This window comes from Barbus barbus, assembly GCF_936440315.1.
Source record: "Barbus barbus genome assembly, chromosome: 3".
Classification (NCBI taxonomy): domain Eukaryota; kingdom Metazoa; phylum Chordata; class Actinopteri; order Cypriniformes; family Cyprinidae; genus Barbus; species Barbus barbus.
The window spans coordinates 44,765,692-44,786,490 of record NC_136731.1 but is presented as its reverse complement, the minus strand read 5'-3'; the positions used below and the strand labels follow the sequence as shown (position 1 = coordinate 44,786,490).

Below are 20,799 nucleotides of genomic sequence, written 5' to 3'. Positions count from 1 at the left end.
AACAAGAACAGCGTTACTAAAGAGTGATATAGTGATCTGTACACACCTGGAAAAGTGTTTCCAGACATGCTGCTGGAGTCAGATCCACTCTGAAGATGTTTTAGGTGAGTTTTGCTGGTTTTGTTGTTGTTTCGTTATCAGTTCTAGCTCGCGCCGCCCGGAAGCGGAAGATCAAACATCATCAGAGAGAGTTTGAGCGCAGATCTGGCGCCTGCTTCCGGTGAACATCAGCAACAACATAACTGCGCTATTTACATGTTTACATTTTTATTAGCTATTTACATTAACATTTAATCTGTTTTAAAATCCTGTAACGGTGGTGGCCATACTAAGCACAAAAAGTATTTTAAAGAAATAATATATTTGTAATATTTGTAATAATATATAATTTCCTGACAAGAATGTTATTTTACCCAGGATAGCAAAAAACCACCTGTTACAATATTTAAAAAAAAAAAATAGATGTCAGAAAAACTATTAACAAAAGAAGTTTTATTTTACAATGACCAAAAATCAAAAACACAGAAAAAACAAGGTCAGCAATGAAGGTCAAGGTTGAAAAGAAAAGGAAAATATCCAGATTAGCCCATGTGTCATTAGTAACCATTTGAAATAATCAATAACAACAACAATAATAATTATTGCTATTGTAATTTATTTATTTTGGAAAGTGTGTGAGATATTGTGTTTTATGTTTATATGGTAAAACTCTGTTTTATCACATTCTAGGGTTACTTTTATGCATAAATATAACACTCAGAAATACTGAGATAAAATACAAAAAATACAACCATCAGTGTATTTCAAAACTGTTACTTTTTTGTAATGTATTTCATTATATGTATCATATTAGTGCTAACAGTATTACAATTCCAACATTAATATTGTATCTTATTAGTAACATTTACACTTTTATTGTAACATTTGCACTTTTAATATAATGCAATAATTTGTCATTGCAATATTTTAGAGCAGCTTTCACTAACAACTGCAGCTGAATTTATATTGTATTAAAATATCACTGTTATCCCAGCGGTCACATGTTCAGTCACTCTGTGACCACACTCCACAAAACTGAATATATGTGAATTCATTTATTAATACTAGACACCTTAAAGACAATGTGGACCAATAATCTTTTACATATGTTTTATGTTATCATACTTTGTAGTCATCATCTTCTCATGGTGCAAACGGTAAATAAACTGCTCTGGTCATGTGACACTGCACATATTTAACTGAGAAGCTTTTTTTTTTTACAATTGCACAAAAGTGCTCTAAAACATCAGTCAGGTGTTTTAAAGAGTTTTATAAAACCTTCTGTACGGTCATTATTGTGACCGCTGGGATTAAATGGGTTAATTACCACCTTTGCATGACAAAAACAGAAAAAAAAAGAAAAGAAAAAAGTTATAGGCTGTTTAAGCATGCACACGTGTACTATTTGCAGGTTTATAGTCATAACATGAGAATAAGTGACCGCTGCTCTGCTAAACTGAACAGGCTTTCCTATTTGAGCTTGAAGAACTCAGATTCACAGAATAATTGAGATGGAAGTGCTGTGATCTCACTGAATTAAAGTCATTGATCTGTCATCATTCACTCGCCCTCATGTCCTTCAAACCTGAATGATTTCATCCGTCAAACACAGAAACAGCACTGAACCCCACTGACCTTCTTCTGAGTGTTTCGGAGCAATCCAAGTAATAGGAAACTAGTGAATAAACAACATTAAAGACATTTACATTTATTCAGGAGACATTTAATCAGTTCAAGAAGCAAATCTGCAGCAGTTCACAGAGCCAATAATATTCATATTCAATATATACATAAAGCGGAGGTGAAATGCAGTGTAAAGGTACACAAAAATAACATAACACATTCTTTTTACGTCGTGGTTTGTAGTGGGGGAAAATAAATAAAACAATGCATTAAATAGCGTTTTTTCTGATGCTTTACTGAACAAATTACGTTCAGTAATTCATAAAGTAAAATTATGACAAATTTTCTCCCAAATTAATAAAATATAACACATTTCCATTAAGGTGCATCATGGAGGTTGAATTGTTGATATTATTGATCTCTGTTTTATTCAAGTCTTTCTGCAGTTGAATCACTGATTGATGGAGTCCATGATTCAGGAGTGATTTTAGAGAGTTGTTCTGATTCTTCTGATGTTCGTTCGTGTTTATTTGCTGCTGTAACTAGTAGTAAAGAGGAAGAGAACATCGCTTCACTAAAGAGCAGCAAAAACACTGTTTGAATCTCATAAAACTGACAGAACTTGAACGCTTGAGACAGAGATCAAGATGATAAAGCTGATTGTGATTAAGGTTTGTAAAGCATTTGTGTGATATACATACATGCCTAATTGAAAATGTTTGGGAAAAAATACCTGTACCGTTAAACCCGTACAGAGCCGAAGATCATTTTTTGTTTTAAGAAAGTGTTCTTGATTTAAGACTGTGAAGCGCATGCAGAAAGAGTCTCGAGCTGCCTCCTGAAGGTCATGAGAGTCTCAGCAGATCGTCTGGAGGTCGACAGAGAGGAACAGAGACCATCAGATGATGGTCATCCGCTGGACACAGAACTGATTCACTGAACCAATTCACTGACCTGATTCATTGAACAGACTCACTGAACTAATTAACTGAATCGATTCCTGGATGATCAGATCTGACCGTCACCAGATCCCTGTGAGAAACACACAGTTACACAACAGCTTACAACATCATCCATCTGATTCAGCTCTTAAATGATCACGTGATTCAGTAAATCAGTTCAATTATCAGTTTGATTCACTCACATGTTTTTTGGATCATCCTCCTGCTGACGGATGAACTGGGCTTTCCTCTGAAAACACCTGAAAACAGACGGACACTTGTTATTGCATGTTGCCTGTTTATTCAAAGATATTTGAGATCAAATGAATTAAATAATCAGTTGAAGATGATAAAATAAAGGAAAATGATTGGTGATGACATGAGCTCTTGAGAATAAGATATAATGACTCAAGAATCATGTTAGGAGAGATCAGCCTCGACTCACCTGAAGATCCTTTTATGCAGCAAGAAACAGATCAAAGCCAGGAGAACAATGAGAACAAGAGCATAAATCCACCACCACTGATCTGTACATGTGAGAGACAATAAATTCAGCTGAATGACTGAAGACATAAACTGATCAACAGGGGATGACTGGGGCCAAAAAGCGGCCCTGGACTTTTCGGCACAGAGCGGCCCACCAAACCCGGTCCACAACACACCATAAATGAGTGGCATATTCTTGACATTATAAGTTGTCTTTTCTGGTGTATATGGCAAATAGTAAATAATTGTAAAGAATTTGTACAAGGGACAGTTTAATATCACTATCAGTCCATCTGAAACAATGCTCTGGGATCGTCTAAGACTTGAATAGTGCAGAATGAGGACTGTTTTTATGGTGCCTTTCTATTGATCATATACAGTATTTGTTCTTCTGCAGGAGCTTGACATCCATCATTTTAAAGAATAGACCTCCAATTGTGAAAAAGAGTATACAAATTATTTTGATAATGAAAAATACAGTAAACAGTGCTGTGAAATATATAGTTACAATTTAAAACAGCTGTCTTCTATGCAAATATATAGTAAAATATCATTTATTTCTGTGATGCGCAGCTGTATTTTCAGCATCATTACTGCAGTCTTCAGCATCACATGATCTTCAGAAATCATAATAATATACTGATTTACTGCTCAACAAATATTTGAAGAGTTTGGTTCCAAAACGCCGGTTCTTTGACCTCAATCACGTGCTTTCAGATGCATTTAATACAGAGCCGTAGATCACGAATGGCATTGGATGATGAACTGATATCGTGTAGCATGTCAGTGTGAGTGTTTTTATTAATGCCAGTAATGTTTTTGTTATAGCACTGGTCAACTAAATGAATATGGCAAAGACTGATTGAGTGTATTTTAGTCCAGTGCCTGTATATAAGATTAGTATTGACCAAGTTCAGAGGCTGTCATATGTGGATCAACTTACTTTGTTGTGTATTTTCAATATTTCCAATATGAAGAAAAAAACAACTTTATATTGATTCAATGGATTTAGTGCATTATGAAGAAGAAGAAAACAAAAACATGTCATGGATTTATTGCATTTTGGGGGAAAAATATACTTTTTTACAATAAATCTTTGACAATCAAAATCTGGATTTGAATTTATGTTATTATAACCTAAATATGCTATAAGAAGTTTGAAATAGAAAATAGTGGTTTTCATCTTTCTTGGTAAAGAAGACACATTTTTGCTCGAATTAACCAAAATGGATTTATAGCGTTTTGGAACCAAACTCTTCATTTCTGATTATAATCAATGTTGAAAACTGTTGTGCTGCTTCATATTTATGTGCAAAACACGTGATACCATTCAGTCTTGGGTAAGATTCAAAAATATAAATTAATGCTGTTCTTCAGCAATGTTGCAGTAAATCAACGAAACGAAAATGTTTAAAAATCTACAAAAATCATTCTCAATCTTACTCTAAAACAATGTAAATCTTTTGCTTTCCAGTGCTGAAAGTGATTTATATTATAGGCCTAATAAAAATATAATTTGCTTATTAATTCACACATGCATTATTTTAGGTGGTTAAAAATATGACATAACTAAGGATTTTTATTTATGTATTTATTTGAAAGGAGATTGAGTTAATTTGACCAAAAATACAGTAAAACAATATGCTAATATTATGTAATATCACACTTAAAATAGTGCTTTTTCTATTTAGGATGTTTTAAAATGTAACTTATTTCTGTGATCGAAGCTGTATTTTCAGCATCATTACTCCAGTCTTCAGCGGCCCTTCAGAAATCATTCTAATGCTGCCTTAATTATTATAAATTATTAATTAATAATGTTTTTTTATAATGGTTCTCGGTTAAAGAACAGCCTTTATTTGAAATATAAGCACTTCTATGTAAATAAGATTATGCTTGCTGCAGTCTGTGGTTCACACAAGCTCAAAATACTTTCACGTCTTATTCTACAACATAAAACACACCAGTTACACCACACTTGTGATCTTTTTAAGCTGTTACGTCTCTTAAACAAGACGGTTGCTAACAAGTTGCTAAATGGGACTACAGGCTCTGTCTGAGATGTTCAACGTCATCACGCCGAACAGTTGATCAATTTACAGTATTTTCCAGTTTTAGCAGAATTTGTAATACAATTAATTTTAGAATAACCAATGAATACTTTCCCGCATTTTATATTGTTGTTCGACAATGTTTTTTTTTCTTGCTCTGCCCTGAAATGCTACACAAGTCTTCGGAGGGAAGATGCTCGTTGTATTGCTTTCCTCCTGAAGCGGAGACTCTACCGTAAAGTCAACTCATATTACGATTATTACATGTAAACACCACATGTACCGGCTTGACGTGGTGAAAGTCAAACTTTAATGATGCATAGTGCTTAAAGCCATGTTAAAATGAAATGTTTACGGCCACACGAAGCAGTTAGACAGCATATAGATTGAGGATTTCCTTGAAGCAAGGATAACATAACATTTTGTGTAACCACCCTAACAAAACAATAGCTGAAATGTGGTTCTTTGTTCACTAAAATAAGTTTAATCTTACCATATCCAAAAACTCGCTCACTGCTCTTATTTAAAAAGGATTAAATTATAAATTCAAGGATTTATTGACTTTTAATGCACCTTACTTCGAAATGTACAGAAATTCGTGCTTTAAATGTCCTTTAGTTAAGATTATTTCATTTATTCACTACTATTTATTACTAATGTCTCATTTCAGTTTTAGTTTGGCTCTAGTTTTGTATTTATTCCAGTTTATATGAAACGGCTAATGCAGCGTGGATTAAAATTCATACACAGAGTAAATAATTTTCACTGAACATGTTAAAAATAAGTTTGAGAAAGTTGTCGGTATTGTGGTGGTGGTGACGCTGAAGGCGAGCGACCCTGGTGCTGTAGTTCATTTATAGCCTTTAGCTTTTCAGTTCTGGCGCTTTTATTTAGGCTTCAAAATTCATCAAAGTTATATTATTTTGTGAAGATGGACAAAACTGTGAACTATGATTGAACACAGAGCTTATTTTTTGCTATAATCCAAAAGCCTATGGAAAAATCCTATTGGCTTTTTGTGGAGGAACCAGTTTCATTTTAACAGCCGATCCGCCTACAAAGTGACGTCATAGTTCCCCCTTACTCTATTGTTGAATGAAGTGGGCCACACGGCCCGGGCCGTTCGTCTGGGCCGATGGAAGGATATATGTACATTTACTACAATCAATTGCAAAGGGCTGGCCCACATTATACAGCAGCCCACGGTAAAACTCCTGGTGCTCCACATGGCCAGTCCGCCTCTGCTGATCAATCAACATGATAAATACTGAACAGCATGTGGGGATCTAGGCAGGCATACAACACAGCTGCATCACATTAGGTGCGTTCGACTTGAAGCACGGCTACAGACGGTGGTCAGCGAGAGTAGCCGCTTGCAGTCAGGGGCGGAGTTGAAAACGGAGTCGTCAAGTCGGACACTTCGGGGCTCTCGTAGGTTGCTGCATCTACCTCAGTCATGGCAGATCACGTGGCGTTTGCTTGCTTTATTGCAGACGAACTGGACGCTATAGAAATGCCGTTATTGTTGTATGAAATTGAGCACAATGAGCAACGAAAGTGAGTAAAGGTTCAATGTAATAATATTGTTTTTATATATCCAAAGGGACGGGACCATACCCAACACCAGTGTGACTCGTTATTTCTAATACTAACCAATCAATGCAATTACACTTAACAATTTTCATTAGAAGTGATTCTTTTTTTATTACTATGTTGGTTTATGTTTTAATAAACCTTTAAGATGTATGTAATATTTTGAAAGGGTGTCATCACGACAGAAACAATTTTTAAGTAAATAAACAGAACATATTGAAAATTTGACTTGTGCAGTATGATTCATTACGTGTGTTTTTTCTACTGCAACTTAATAAAAATAATCTATGAAGATAATAATTGTATGTACTAAATGTGGTTTTCATTACAGATAAAAGAATTAGGATGTTACATATTTGTTTACTTATTTTACTATTTCTCCAGTTAGGTAAGCACATTTCAGTAAGACAAAACACCATGAACATTCATACGTGAACACCATGAACAGGCCTACGGATAAGCCCAATTTATTTGCCTTTCTATTATGATTTATACCAGCTTATGAAAGTGATCTGAATGTTGTATTAAGTTGACATCCAGTCAGAGTTGTTGGCAGTAATCACATGCAAGTGAAGATGGATGAACCCAGCAACTAGACAATTAGTATCAATCAGAATCCATGATGACCACATTATATTAAAAGTCTGTAAGATTGACATTTGATTTATTCCATAAAAAACTGATTATCTAAATAGGTTATGCAGCTTAATACTGTAAAGGGTCTGTATGAAAAAGGTCCAAAATAAACCTATGCACAAAACCTATATAAACGAATTAACAAAAAAGTGATTGCAGTAAAAATAATTGTAATCTTTTAATAAACATGATTTACGAGATGAAGATGACATGAAAAGTTAATTTATTTTTATTTTTATTTTTTTGAAAGTCCGTATATGAGCATTAGTGGGACTGAAGTTGTCAGAATAAACCCGAAACACACGTCGTTGTTGTCATGTGGTGAATTTGGCCAATCGTGAAACAGCTGTGTCGTCATCAGCGCTCCCGCAGTCGCTCTGGAGAAATTGCTCTCGAAACGCTATCGCGGTACTTTGATGCCACACGTGACAGTGACGTGTGGTCGGCGCCGGTTCAAGTCGGACTAAATTTCTAACCGGCATGCACTGCTTCAAGTCAGCCGCCGATCGGTCTGCTAAGTGCTGCATGAAGTCGAACGCACCTATTCACTCAATCAATCATGTGATCTGTTGTAAGGTCACCTGACTAATCAGGAAGTGATAAATGTTTGTTGGCTGCAAGGCAGACTCTTTCGTGTTGAGGTTAGATACTGTTGTGTGAGTTGGGCTCCCTTTTTCATGCAGGTACAATTGCAGAGCATGTTTAATCACTGCCATTGAATTTTAATACTTATTTATTTCATTTGATTAGGGTAATTCTAGAAGCGCGTGTCTACTCTTCACGGAGGACACAGGCTTCTGCGTGGAGTTTTGATAGTTTTGACTCGAGCTGCTGAGCTGCACTGGTAAATGCAGCAATATGTACATTTTCCATTGAATGTTTTATACCTGCATTGAAACATGTTTTAACGACTTTCTCTGTCTGTAGCGACGGAGCGTCCACCTTTTCTCTGCATGTGTTAATGTGCTGTGGGACAGTTGAGCATACTGAAAAGTAGGCTTATATTTTCTAGTTATGTTTTAGTTGACTATGCTGTTTATTGAGGTTGGTAACTAACATGCTTGGTTTCTTTTGAAAAGGGACCAGGCCAGCCACTGTTTTCCTGTAATAGGCATTTTATTGTTTCTTGTTGTTTGACTTTCTTTGTTTGTTTGTTCATAATTTTGTCACTCATGTGCCACATTCATAGTATTTCTTATTTTGACAAAGTGTTGCCATTTATGCTGGTGATTCTCCTCTCCAACTATGTCTTCTGCGTAGGTTATTATTGTACAAGGCCGGATCCACACTGATGCTTTGACCCTTTTCTTCAGGGGACCACACTGGGAGAGACACTGTATTGGTGTGTACTTATAACTGCAACACGGTGTGATATTTTGTAGTGGTATATAAAGATCTTAAGTGTGTAGTGCTTGTTGTGTTGCATGCTTCGACTGGTGTTGGGTGGCTGTCTCCTGTTTCTGTCTCCCCAGGGGCCTCCTGAGCAGGGGTTTTGCATTGGCTGATCCGACCTTCCTAGATTGAGGAAAATCCACCAGTCATTTATCACAGTATTTTTAAGATCTGTTTTAAATAACTTTTCTACGTCTTTCGTACTAATGTAATAAATTTGGAGTACATTTACATTTCTGCGTCTTGTTGACTGTCCCTTTGAAGTGAAGTGAAGTCGTGACGTATTGTCAAGTATGGTGACCCATACTCGAAATTGGTGCTCTGCGTTTAACACATCCAAGTGCACACACACAGCAGTGAGTAGTGAACAAATGCACACACACACACACACACACACCGTGAACACACACCCGGAGCAGTGGGCAGTGGGCAGCATTTATGCTGCGGCGCCCGGGGAGCAGTTGGGGGTTCAGTGCCTTGCTCAAGGGCACCTCAGTCGTGGTATTGAAGGTAGAGAGAGCGCTGGACATTCACTCCCCCACCTACAATCCCTGCCGGCCCGAGACTCGAACCCACAACCTTTGGATTACGAGTCCGACTCTCTAACCATTAGGCCACGACTTGCGGGATAAACGTATTATTAGCCACACTACATTCACAGAAAGAGTTGGGGTTCCTCCTGCCCATCATCAGGGGGTGGCGTAGTCAGACTTAAAATAAGGTATGCTGCATGGCAGGTACCACAAGCAGAAGCACAGAGGTTTACCTGGTGGCTGGAGATCAGGAGTCACTTCATTCAGAACATATTTAAAAACACATGAAGATCATAAATATGAGTCAATATGAGAGAAGAGACTGAAAGTGTATTGAGTGTGAATCAGATCTGCAGTGTTTTATTAGACGTTTATCAGCTGAAACTCACCTGGGTTTGGAGTCGCTGCAGTTTGATTCCTGGCTGAAAAACACATTCACAATCATCTTGATTCACTTGAAGATTCACAGAAGATTCAGTTCAACACAGAGTTTATTAAAGTGTTTCTCTCACCTCTGAAGATGGTGTTCAGTCTGAGCTGTGATGAAGGAAAGATTCATTAGCATTGAGAGTAGCATTGATGGTGTTCATGAAGAATTAAATATGAAAACAGATAAACGTGATGTTGAGAGAGACATCATTTACTCCTGAAGTATGGCAGTGGATCTCATGACGAAGTTCATCCACACAGTGAGACGTGACGAGACGATCAGATGAGACAGAAATAACTGGATCAATCAGTTTCTGAGGATCTGATGGGTCTGCTATCAGACGATCATCCTGAACAAATAAAGCATTATTATGAGTTTGATTGTGTGTAACGGTGTGGTTTGAGGACAGAAACACTCTCACCTGTGAGTACCAGAGCGGTTCACAGTCAGACTGCTGGAAGTGACTGAATCTATCAGCAGGAACTCTGAACTCAAACCCGTCTGTGATCTGAATCTCTGAACACGTCACATTCACACTGTTCTCCATCATCCAGCACTGACAGAGAGAGGGATTACTGTCAAATAACCTGTCAGTTATTGCACAACTGCTTTTTTAAATGCACATCACATTCAAATGATTGAAAAATGTGTTGATGCATGATGCAAAAATATCCAAGAAAGTATTATTGATATGCATTATGGCACTTGATCCACCGATTCAAAAGACCAGCAAATACAAAGATGGCCGTTTTTGTGTTTCACAGACAAGAAAGTGATGAGGAAATTATAAAAATGTTTAATTTTTAAGGTGAATGATCATGCAAAGGCAAGAAGAACCTCATGCAAACTTTTTCGTGTTTCATTTTTAACCATGAATCCCTCATTTATAAGCTGAACAGTACTTAATCCTTGCATGCGGAAATAAAGCACACAGACACAAACACGTGGTGAAATACTCCATTCATGCAGTAAACAAGCACTTATCCTCTGATCAGTATCAAGATCTCTCTCGTCAGATATGATCAAACTGTGAGTCTGAGAAAACACTTTATAGAGTTACCCGACTCCAGCAGAAATATGTGGCAAAAGTAAAATCATTGAGTCCTTCCACCATCTTTACACCGCATGGATCACAAGTCCAAAATAAAGCACAAAACAAACACAACACAAAACATTAATAAAGTTTTAACCACTCTTAATATAAAACACTTCACATTAAAGAGGAAACAGCCATGTGGTTTCCCTTCCTCACCCACACACATTAGTTATTATCATGCAGCATCTAAAAAAAACCCTGATGCTTTCATTCTTGTGAATCCGCGTCGCTGTCTAATGCAAGAAGGCTACGCAGAATCCAGATTTACATTCACAAACAGATTTTATCATCGTGCACCAGTGCGGTGCATCTAGACAAAAGAGGAACTCAAACATTTCAACATCCTTTCCTTCTCTTATAATTGTTTATAAAGCTGTTAATCAGGCGTAGCTACATATTTAAGAGTAGTATGTAGTTCGTACCTGTAGGAAGAAGCTTGGACGTCCTAACACAGTGTCAGCCTGTTACTGCAGCCTTTAACACACCTCTGTGTCTTAGTTCTGGGGTCAGGCTGAAGCACACAGAAACAAGCACAGGATGGGTTTCCAACTAAACCTTACAGATGTAATGACCGATGCATTAGTTTAACACAGCAGAGATTTGAATTAATTATGCACTAATTAGTTTAATTCTGCATTTAGTGTAAAGATCAGAACAAAGAGTCATGGTGTCATGTGGTCGGCATTTCTTATCATTGCATACGTGACTTCCGAAGATGCACGACTCCAAGGTGACTCACTCTGGCGAGTAGATCATGAACCACAAGAAACTTTATCAGACTTTGGATCTCCTTTAGGAGCTTTTCGAGGCTTTGAGGTACAGTTATAGAATTTGTTGCATGGGTCGTCCAAGGTATTTTAGCTGAAGTGTGCTTTAATTTGACTGTTTGGCCTATTAGTTAAAATTAGGATTGATAGGATTAGAGGATTTTTAACACTATTTGCTTAAAGTTGTGTTTGATGAGAAATTAAAGCAGAATCTGAAGATCATTCGCATTCACTTGTGACACTAAAACAAACTCCGGTAACACTTCACTGTAAGGTTTCATTAGTTAATGATAGTTCATGTACACTGTAAAAAATAAATATTTGAGAAAATGTAAAAATAAATAAATAAATAAATAGGGCAGCTTGACTTTTGAGTTCTCAATAATAGTATATTAGTTCTGCTCAATAAAGATACTTTGTTAAGCTGATGTATATTTGTTTTTCAGGCAATGCTGATGGTCTTATTTTGCTGATAGAAATATTGTTGCCACAGCAACTGAAACAACAATTAATATTGTTAAGGTATTTTTTTTTTCTGTTTCCTGGAAGAAAAAAAGGTATGCTAATGTAAGGTCTGTTTTGGGTTTTGTTTCTTGTTCATGTTTTCATGTCTTTTATTTTGAAGTTTAGTTATGATTCCTGTTTGTGTCATGCTTCCCTTGCCCTCATGTTTCATTGCTGTTGGTTCCTCTGTTCTATGTGTCTTGTTCTGATTGGTTGTTCTTGTCATGTGACCTGCTTACTTCTGTATAAGTTTGCTATTTAGTGCAATTGTGCCTTGTCGTGTATTATTGTTGTAACCTGCTGTTGCTGAGTCTAGTTCTTTTCATGCCACGTCTAGTCAGTTCATGCCATGCCAAGCCTGTTTCATGCCAAGCCTGTTTCATGTCAAGCCTGTTTCATGCCAAGCCTGTTTCATGTCAAGCCTGTTTCATGCCAAGCCTGTTTCAAGTCAAGCCTGTTTCATGTCAAGCCTGTTTCAAGTCAAGCCTGTTTCATGTCAAGCCTGTTTCAAGTCAAGCCTGTTTCATGTCAAGCCTGTTTCATGCCAAGCCTGTTTCAAGTCAAGCCTGTTTCATGTCAAGCCTGTTTCATGCCAAGCCTGTTTCATGTCAAGCCTGTTTCATGCCAAGCCTGTTTCAAGTCAAGCCTGTTTCATGTCAAGCCTGTTTCAAGTCAAGCCTGTTTCATGTCAAGCCTGTTTCAAGTCAAGCCTGTTTCATGTCAAGCCTGTTTCATGCCAAGCCTGTTTCAAGTCAAGCCTGTTTCAAGTCAAGCCTGTTTCATGTCAAGCCTGTTTCAAGTCAAGCCTGTTTCAAGTCAAGCCTGTTTCATGCCAAGCCTGTTTCAAGTCAAGCCTGTTTCAAGTCAAGCCTGTTTCATGCCAAGCCTGTTTCATGCCAAGCCTGTTTCAAGTCAAGCCTGTTTCATGTCAAGCCTGTTTCATGCCAAGCCTGTTTCAAGTCAAGCCTGTTTCATGCCAAGCCTGTTTCAAGTCAAGCCTGTTTCATGCCAAGCCTGTTTCAAGTCAAGTCTGTTTTGGATTATGTTTGGATTTTGGATGTCACGTTTGTAAATAAACTGCACTTGGGTTCATCACTACGCTCACCTCCAGTGGATTCCTCGTTACAGAATACACGACCACACAATGAACCCAGCAGTTGCACGTCTCCTCTGCCTGCGTCAGGGCAACCGGGCTATAGAGGAGTATGTTGCTGATTTTTGTGAACTTTGTCACTTGGTAGATTTTAATGACGTGACCCTTAAAGACATTTTTCGTTCCGGTGTTGACGAACCAATTCGTTCAATCTGCCAGGGGGAACTATTTGTTGGTCACTGGAACGATATATTGACTTTGTTCTGCTTTTGGCTGGGTCACCTCTGACTGTGGGAATTGCCGATGAGGAGCCCCGCAATTGTGCTGTACCTCCACCAAAGCCTGCTAACCAGAACCTGCCAACATCATGTCTGCTACCCCAGGGCCTGCTCACGTCATGCTGGTTACTCAAGAGATACTCAAGAACATGACTGCTATTCAAGAATTCCGTCGTAAGATAGCTGCCAAGCAAGAGTCTCTTGGGAAAATGGCCACAGTTCTAGAGTCCGCTCACGTCATGCCTGCCCAGCCAGAGTCCGCTCACGTCATGCCTGCCCAGTCGACGAAGACGGCAACGGAAAATATTCGTCAACGTACCTTTTTTTCTGTGACTAAGATGAGACGTTGACGAGCTGAAACTAATATCTGATGATAAAAACTGACGAATTTTATGCCGCGTCTTTGCTAACAAGTTTGAGACCTCCAGGATCCTCTAGGTGTTTGTGGATTGGGAGAACATGTACCAGTTTCCATTAGTACACCTGCAGCAGCAGAGGAAAATTATGAAGATGCTGACACAATATTATCTTTTAAAACTCCAGAGATGGGACAGTTTTGTGAAGCAAGTAAGAAAGCCCTCTATATTACTTGCGTTAAAGTTACCCATCAGACTGTTTTAAAACGGGTACGAGTAGGGAGGTGGACAGATGTGTTTGGGCCAGACTTTATAGGATCCTGGAGGTCTCTGTACAAACCTTCTATGGAGAAACGAACAGCAGACCTACAGTGGAGTCTTGTTCATGGTATCACAGCTACGAACAGACACCTGGCACACCTGGATCCAGCAGTGGCTAAGGAATGTTGTTTTTGTGGAATTGAAGAGACAATTGACCATTTATTTGTAAATTGTATGAGGTTGGATTTTTTTTATTGTTTTAAAGAATTGTTTTGAAGGTTTAAGTGAAGATTTTTTTATAATCAACATTTTATTATGGTCCCAAATATACATTTCAAAAGAGAAGAGAAGTATGCTTATTAAATTTTTTGCTGGGTATGGCAAAAATGGCAATTTGGGATACTTGAAAAAATAAGTTAACAGGTATAGGTTCAGTTGAAGATGCTTTCAGAAGCATGGTGAATGCCAGAATCAAAATTGAATACTTATAATTTATTAATGCTATTCAAAGGTTTTCTGAAATATGGTCTGTTTGAGGTGTTGGAAAATGATATGTTGGTTTTAAAGTAATGTGTGTATTTACTAGTATATATAGAAAAAAATTATAATTGTGAATATGTTTGAATGCATTATACGTGAATTTTGTTAACTATTATATGGTCATATAAGAAATTTGGAAAAAAAGTTAGCGCTTTAATAAAAGTTGTATTAAGCCTCTCTCTCTCTCTCTCTCTTCTCCTTTACACAGATGCTGCTGCAGCCCTTAAAAAAGTTCAGTTTTGGTTTTTAATGGCAAAGTGGTTATATGGTTATATTTCCTTTTCATTTCTTTACTAAGTTAATTTAGAAACATGACTGGAACATTTTCTCATTATGTTTGTTAAACTGAAGGTTTTTTTTTTTTTGTTAATACAAAGCAGCCAGCACCAGACACTGAGTTGAGCATGTTTAACAATCAATAACAAGCCTTCTCAAATAAACATGATTTGAGACATAAAAACTTCATGCATTTCACAATATAGATTAAAAAATGTAAGATGTGAGCTATCCAATCACGCTAAAGTGGAAGCTGAAGCACGCTTTGAAGGACATGGTGCGTGATCACTTGCTTTTTTTTTTTTTTTTGGAAAATTAAAATACATAAAGAAAACAAATAGGGTGGCTTTCTGCCGTCTTGATCTTGAGCAGGAACGCTTCACAAAAACTGAACCGAATCTCAGCAAATACTTGCCTCACTGACATGATTAATATATTTATAGAATGCTGTGGGCTAAATTACTATAAAATTGAATAATTCAAATCAAAAATTAAAAGCTCTTTCACGTGTAATCCGTAAAGATGCATTTCTCTCTGAAGGCTCGTCCCATGAGGAGATATGGGGAGTCCGGGTCGTCAGCTTCAGAGAATACTTGTTTAGTTTAGTTTTTGGGCCGCTGTGCCAAGAGTGTGTTTGCATGCAGTACAAAATAGCCTACAGCAGCATTTTAGTGTCACACTGAAAAATAGGCTAACTAAATAAATAAGATTAACCAAATACTATTTTAAGAATAAAGTCAAAATTGCGATAATAAAATCATGTTATATTGTGTGAAGTTAATGTGAAAATTATACCTATACTCTGCAAAAATAATACAATTTTAAAAGTTTAACACAAAAAACGGCAATAAAATGTAGGCTTATAGATGTTTTTGAAACTCTAATTGATCGATTTCATGAGACATTCATTTTTATTAAATTGTTCTGATTTTTTTCAATATGCATTCAAATATTTACTCATGTTTATTTTATGCTGCAAATATTAAAGAGTAATAACAATCACTTTTTTTTTTCTAATTTCACTGAATATATTTATTTCATTACCATCTCTATCAAACATGTGCACTTTCATTAAGGCTGTCTTTAGGCTGGTTTTGTAAATGTAATTTAAGCTGTAGACAAGAGCAAACTTTGTGCACAAACACTGCCTGCAGAATCAAGGCCGGGTCATTACAAAGAGTCAGCAGTCTTCAGCCCAAAATACAGGCCTACATAGTTTTTGCACGACTACACTTACAGATGCAGTCAAACACACAGCCTTTCAAAGAACTGTATACTCCATTTGATAACATGAGAGAACGCAGGCGGTCGACTGATTCTTCTTTGTCCAGCATCTCCTGTATTTTTCTCTGGAAGTTAGAACCAATAAAAAATGTCTTTGTCCTCTTTTATATTAATGTTGCACCATGTCACGACAATCAGTGCTGCCAACACATTTTCAGGGGAAGTTACTAAAGCAAGGTCGATTTGTTGCTAAAAGTTGCTAAATGACACTGTGAGGTCATGATGACATCATTACATGATCACAAAATTGAGTCACTATCAAAAAATTAAATAAATAAATAAAAAATAAAAGTATATGTGTGTGTGTATATATATATATATATATATATGTTTATTTATATTTGTTCGTAAAATAATATAAATTTCTAATATACTATTAAAATGTAAATAGTTATTTTTAAATACATTTAATTATCAAAAATGTCAACTTTTTTGAGCGATTCTAAAAAAGTTTTTATTAGCTAGTAAACAAGTAAATCTACTCATTCTGATCAGTTACAGTTTTAAGCAGTGTATTAGTAGTTAGTTAGTGTGCTGCACTCTATATAAGAAAAGTCTGTAAAATAATGCACAATCTACTATGTTAATATTTTCCATAATTATTTTTCACAAGTTTTTTTTTTTTTCGTTCATTTTTAATTATATATATTATTTTGTGTTTTTTGATTACAGGGTTTCAACAGATTATAGATAATGTCCTGGAAAATTACTAATACCTTTTCCTTTTTATAGATATTTTTCTTACAGTGTCCCAACTGATCAACAATCACAAGTACTACTAACAAAGTGTATCACAGATTAACTATTATTAAATTACTAAATTATTATTATTATTATTAAATTAAAACTCAAAATTCACGTGATATGTGTACTGATTGGCACCTTTGGTTTTCTCTTTTTGTGTAATTTAAATGGAAAATGTGCATTTTTATCATTTGAGTCACATCAAAAGTGGCTAAAAGTTGCCAAATAAATGATACAAATATCTAAATCTGTTGCTAGGTGCTTGTGGAAGGAAAGGTTGCTAGAATAGACTGAATAGCAGCAGTTGTTGCAGTCGCTGCTGTTTTGATGGACAGTGCTGCCTCCTTCTGGAACAACTGATTAGTTCATGTGTGACCTCTGCTCACAAAACACAGTCTGAGTCCAACCTCCCCTACTCTGTTTTTGTCTTTCAGCAGTATTGTTTTTTTGTATTTCTTTTTTTTGTATGTAGACAGTCACGTTACTTTTAAGCAGAAATCAATTCCAATAAAGCGTCATTAAACTCTAGCTTGTGGGCAAACACAGATTTCACACAGAAGAAGGACACACGTATTGAAAAGCGTGCCGATTCATTTGTGATCACATGGCTACTTTAAATAAAGTCAAATGACCACATTATGTTGGTTCAGTAGTATATAACAACTCTGTTTTTTTTCTTTTCTCTTCAACATATTCAACTCTATTAGATTAGTTTCTATATTTTAAAGGTATTCATCCAAACTCTCAAGAGCATCTTGTTTTGAGTATCTTCTCCATTCATCTGGTATTTTACCACACTCATCAAATGTTTTATTGTAGTATTTTTCCAGATGTTTCTGGAATCTGCACACAAACCACTTCCAGTAGAGCAGATCAGAGAGACCAGGGCTGATGCTGCACTGAGCATAAACTCCTCCTGCTCTTCTGTACTCTCTCCAGGGGACGGACTGATCTGATCCTTTGGGATAAAAACATTGAGCACTTGCTACTGCTGATGTGCAGATGTTAATACACAGGTTTGTTGTTCCTCTGTACACATGTCCATTAACTCCTCTCACTCTGTGGAAAGCAACACTGTGATCTCCAGGATGGTTTTCTATGGTGTTTGTTTAGCACTGACAGAAATACTTGATCAGAAGCTCATCTGGTCTGAACTTAGAGTCCAGTTTTACTGGAAATGTATTTGTGTTGAATCTCCTGCTGATGTGACACACTATAGCAGGAAGCTCTCGTCTCATCACATCTTCTAGGAGATTGAAATCATCAACATCATCAAGGCTGACTCCACTGAGGTGTTTTTCAGAGAAGATCAGCTCATCTGAGAGCTGCTGTGTGAATCTCTTCAGCCACAAACCAGCATCTCCTCTGTTCAGTTGCACATGTTCAGTAGATTGATGAGCTGCTCTCATGATCTTCTGCTGCAGGAGTTCAATGCTCTCCTCAGTGGGGTTTTCTTTAAGACTGCAAGAAATGTAAAAAAAATAATGGTCAAATATGTACTATTGTGTTAAAATTTTATTGACTAAAAATGCGTTAGAACACGTTGATCTCGAAGACGAGTTAGTTCAGAATCAGCTTCATATAACAGGTCAGCTGACTCGATTTCCTTCTCATGCATTCCCTTCACAGTGGATTTCTGCTGAAGCCCATCGTCTATTGACTTCAATGGGGCTGCTTTCAACAGTTTTTTTTCAGTGCTTCGAAACTAGACGGTCATTGAATAAATGCTGTGATTATGTCCCGCCCCCGGACGCTCAGCGTCTCTGGTAGTGAATGGAGGAGTGGGCGTGGCCTGGACTCCGGGCTTCTGCGTGATGATTGGAGGGTCTGTCGAAAGACCGCGTCTCTGTTTGATTGACAGCGATTTTGTACCATAAAACGTCGCTGACGCTGAAGTAGGGGTGTGCGATATATATATATCATCTGCGATAATATCGCAATTGTTGTTTTAACGATGTGCAATTTGACAGTATGGAGTATTTAGCAAAAACCAAACAAAACAGCTACGGAGTGCACGCATTAAAATGCATTAAGAATGATCACATAATTCAAGATATGGGGCAGAAAATGTATATATCTACGTTTTATGTAGTTTTTCTTCAAAAATAAGCATGATTACAAATGTGATATTGATTTTATACAACAGTTCAATAAACAATAAGTTAATATTAAGAGACTTACCATTTAGACACCATATCCTCCTGAGACCCCCCCACAAAAAAAGTTTTGTGAATTTAGTATCTTTACATGTCATTACATTGTTTAGACCATAAGAAAAAACAAAAACACATTTTTGAAAAATTATATTTTATTCATATTTTTTTCTGTGTCCTCTGCAGAGGACACTGGGACTATTTCAAAAAAATAAAATGGCATGAATAGACATCAAAAAGACAAAATCAATGGGATTTTTTTTTTTTAAATCACCAATCAATTTTTAGCTTTCAATATTTTTTTATACTAAACTTTAAGGATGATTCTCAACTATGTTATAAAATATATAACAAAATGATTTGATATACCATTTTGTTTTATACAATATGTCTGTACAAATGTCCATAAACTGATTCCCCATTAAACACAGTGTATCTATACTGTATCTAATTTGCATATTAATGGTTTGCTGTTAGGACAGCATGTTGAAAAACGAATTGTCATAATGGGTGTAATAAATGGCCAGATTTTCATAATAATATCTAATATTTCATAAGATAATTGATAAATAATTAATTTTCTTATTAAATTGTTATGTCTTACAAAATACATGATAAACATGCTTTTAGTCCCGGTATCCTCTACAGTGGACATGTATGAAATTATATGTATGAAGTCATATTTGAATTTGAAAACCCATAACATTTTCCTGGGATGTTGCTTTATGACAAACAAATTATTCAGAAAATTATTCAGATTTAAATGACAATTACAAAATATAATCATATTTCCATAAGTATGTAAAATGTTTCACTAAATTAAATTTAGCCATCTTTAAAGAGCTAGGAGAGGGAGTGGTCCTGGTGAAACTTCCAATCATTTAGTATCTCTGTAAAGCCCTGAAAGTGCTCTGTACAGGACATCCAGACTAACAACTGTGACATGAGAGGTCTCAGAGAAATTCACTGAAATAGAATGTCCACTACAGAGGCAAAAGCTCCAGAGCTGGGTCTCAGGAGGATATTGCCTGTTTCTGCTCCATTTCGCCGTCAAAAAATAATTCCAAACCACTACAGCACTGTTTTGCGTCTCTGAGCAACATGACAGTGCTTCATTCTGTTTAAATGATTCAGTTCAATCGCAATATTGACTCACTTATTCTCCAACATTCATTGGAGAAAAACATTTATTTCATCATATTTTTTTCCCCAGTTTCAATGATAGGTTAGAATTTTATGAATTTGAGTGAAAAATCAAAAACATAAACAAAGCAGATTTATTTTCACAGCCACCTTTGCTCATATTAATCAAGGGTGCCAATATTAGTGGAGGGCACTGTATTCTGCAAAACAGAGTCAGAAAGTCAGTCTTCATGTTCTCAGTGTCTCCAGACCTGGACACAAGTGATCTGTAAACAGGGAAGGGTTCATGATTCAGAGACTAAATCAGCCACAACATTCTGAATGCCTGAAAACTCTGAAAACCTACTCTGGTGAAAAACAGCATAATTTTGAGCAGTAAGGTTTTAAAAGTGGCTGTGTGTGTCTGGTCATGGTGGTTTCTCACACATGCTCTCAGTCCGGTCTTCCTGTGACTGCTCTTGGCCTAGTTTATTTCAGCTAAAACTCTCATGTGAAAGGATAATCAGTGATGAAAAGAAACACTTCATGTTTTGACTCTCCTGCTAAACTCCAGTGTGTTTGTTCTGTTTCAGTGACCTTT

The 20,799-nt window shown here is 36.5% G+C and overlaps 2 protein-coding genes across 3 annotated transcripts in view; both read right to left on the bottom strand.

The window, feature by feature from the left end:
* The window catches only part of LOC306852701 (GTPase IMAP family member 4-like), a 52,657-nt gene extending 52,469 nt beyond the window's left edge, over nucleotides 1-188 (bottom strand). The window contains exon 1 of one of the 2 annotated variants that reach the window (XR_013782664.1): nucleotides 47-165. Coding sequence is in view for 1 of the 2 variants with exons in the window: in XM_079389754.1 (XP_079245880.1) it covers nucleotides 47-68 (22 nt within the window). In the remaining variant the exon portion in view is untranslated. Of the gene's footprint in view, nucleotides 1-46 lie in introns of both variants that reach the window. The other variant, XM_079389754.1, reaches the window with a different exon arrangement.
* Nucleotides 189-1,733: 1,545 nt separating this feature from the next.
* Nucleotides 1,734-11,324, bottom strand: LOC306860191 (uncharacterized protein). Its single transcript, XM_079401759.1, has 9 exons — nucleotides 11,243-11,324; nucleotides 10,146-10,280; nucleotides 9,939-10,073; nucleotides 9,807-9,831; nucleotides 9,684-9,716; nucleotides 9,528-9,551; nucleotides 3,049-3,130; nucleotides 2,807-2,863; nucleotides 1,734-2,694 (listed from the first exon to the last, which is right to left on the bottom strand). The coding sequence occupies exons 2-9, from the start codon at nucleotides 10,272-10,274 to the stop codon at nucleotides 2,643-2,645; spliced, it is 537 nt and encodes a 178-aa protein (XP_079257885.1). The 5' UTR covers nucleotides 10,275-10,280; nucleotides 11,243-11,324; the 3' UTR covers nucleotides 1,734-2,642.
* Nucleotides 11,325-20,799: the final 9,475 nt, after the last annotated feature.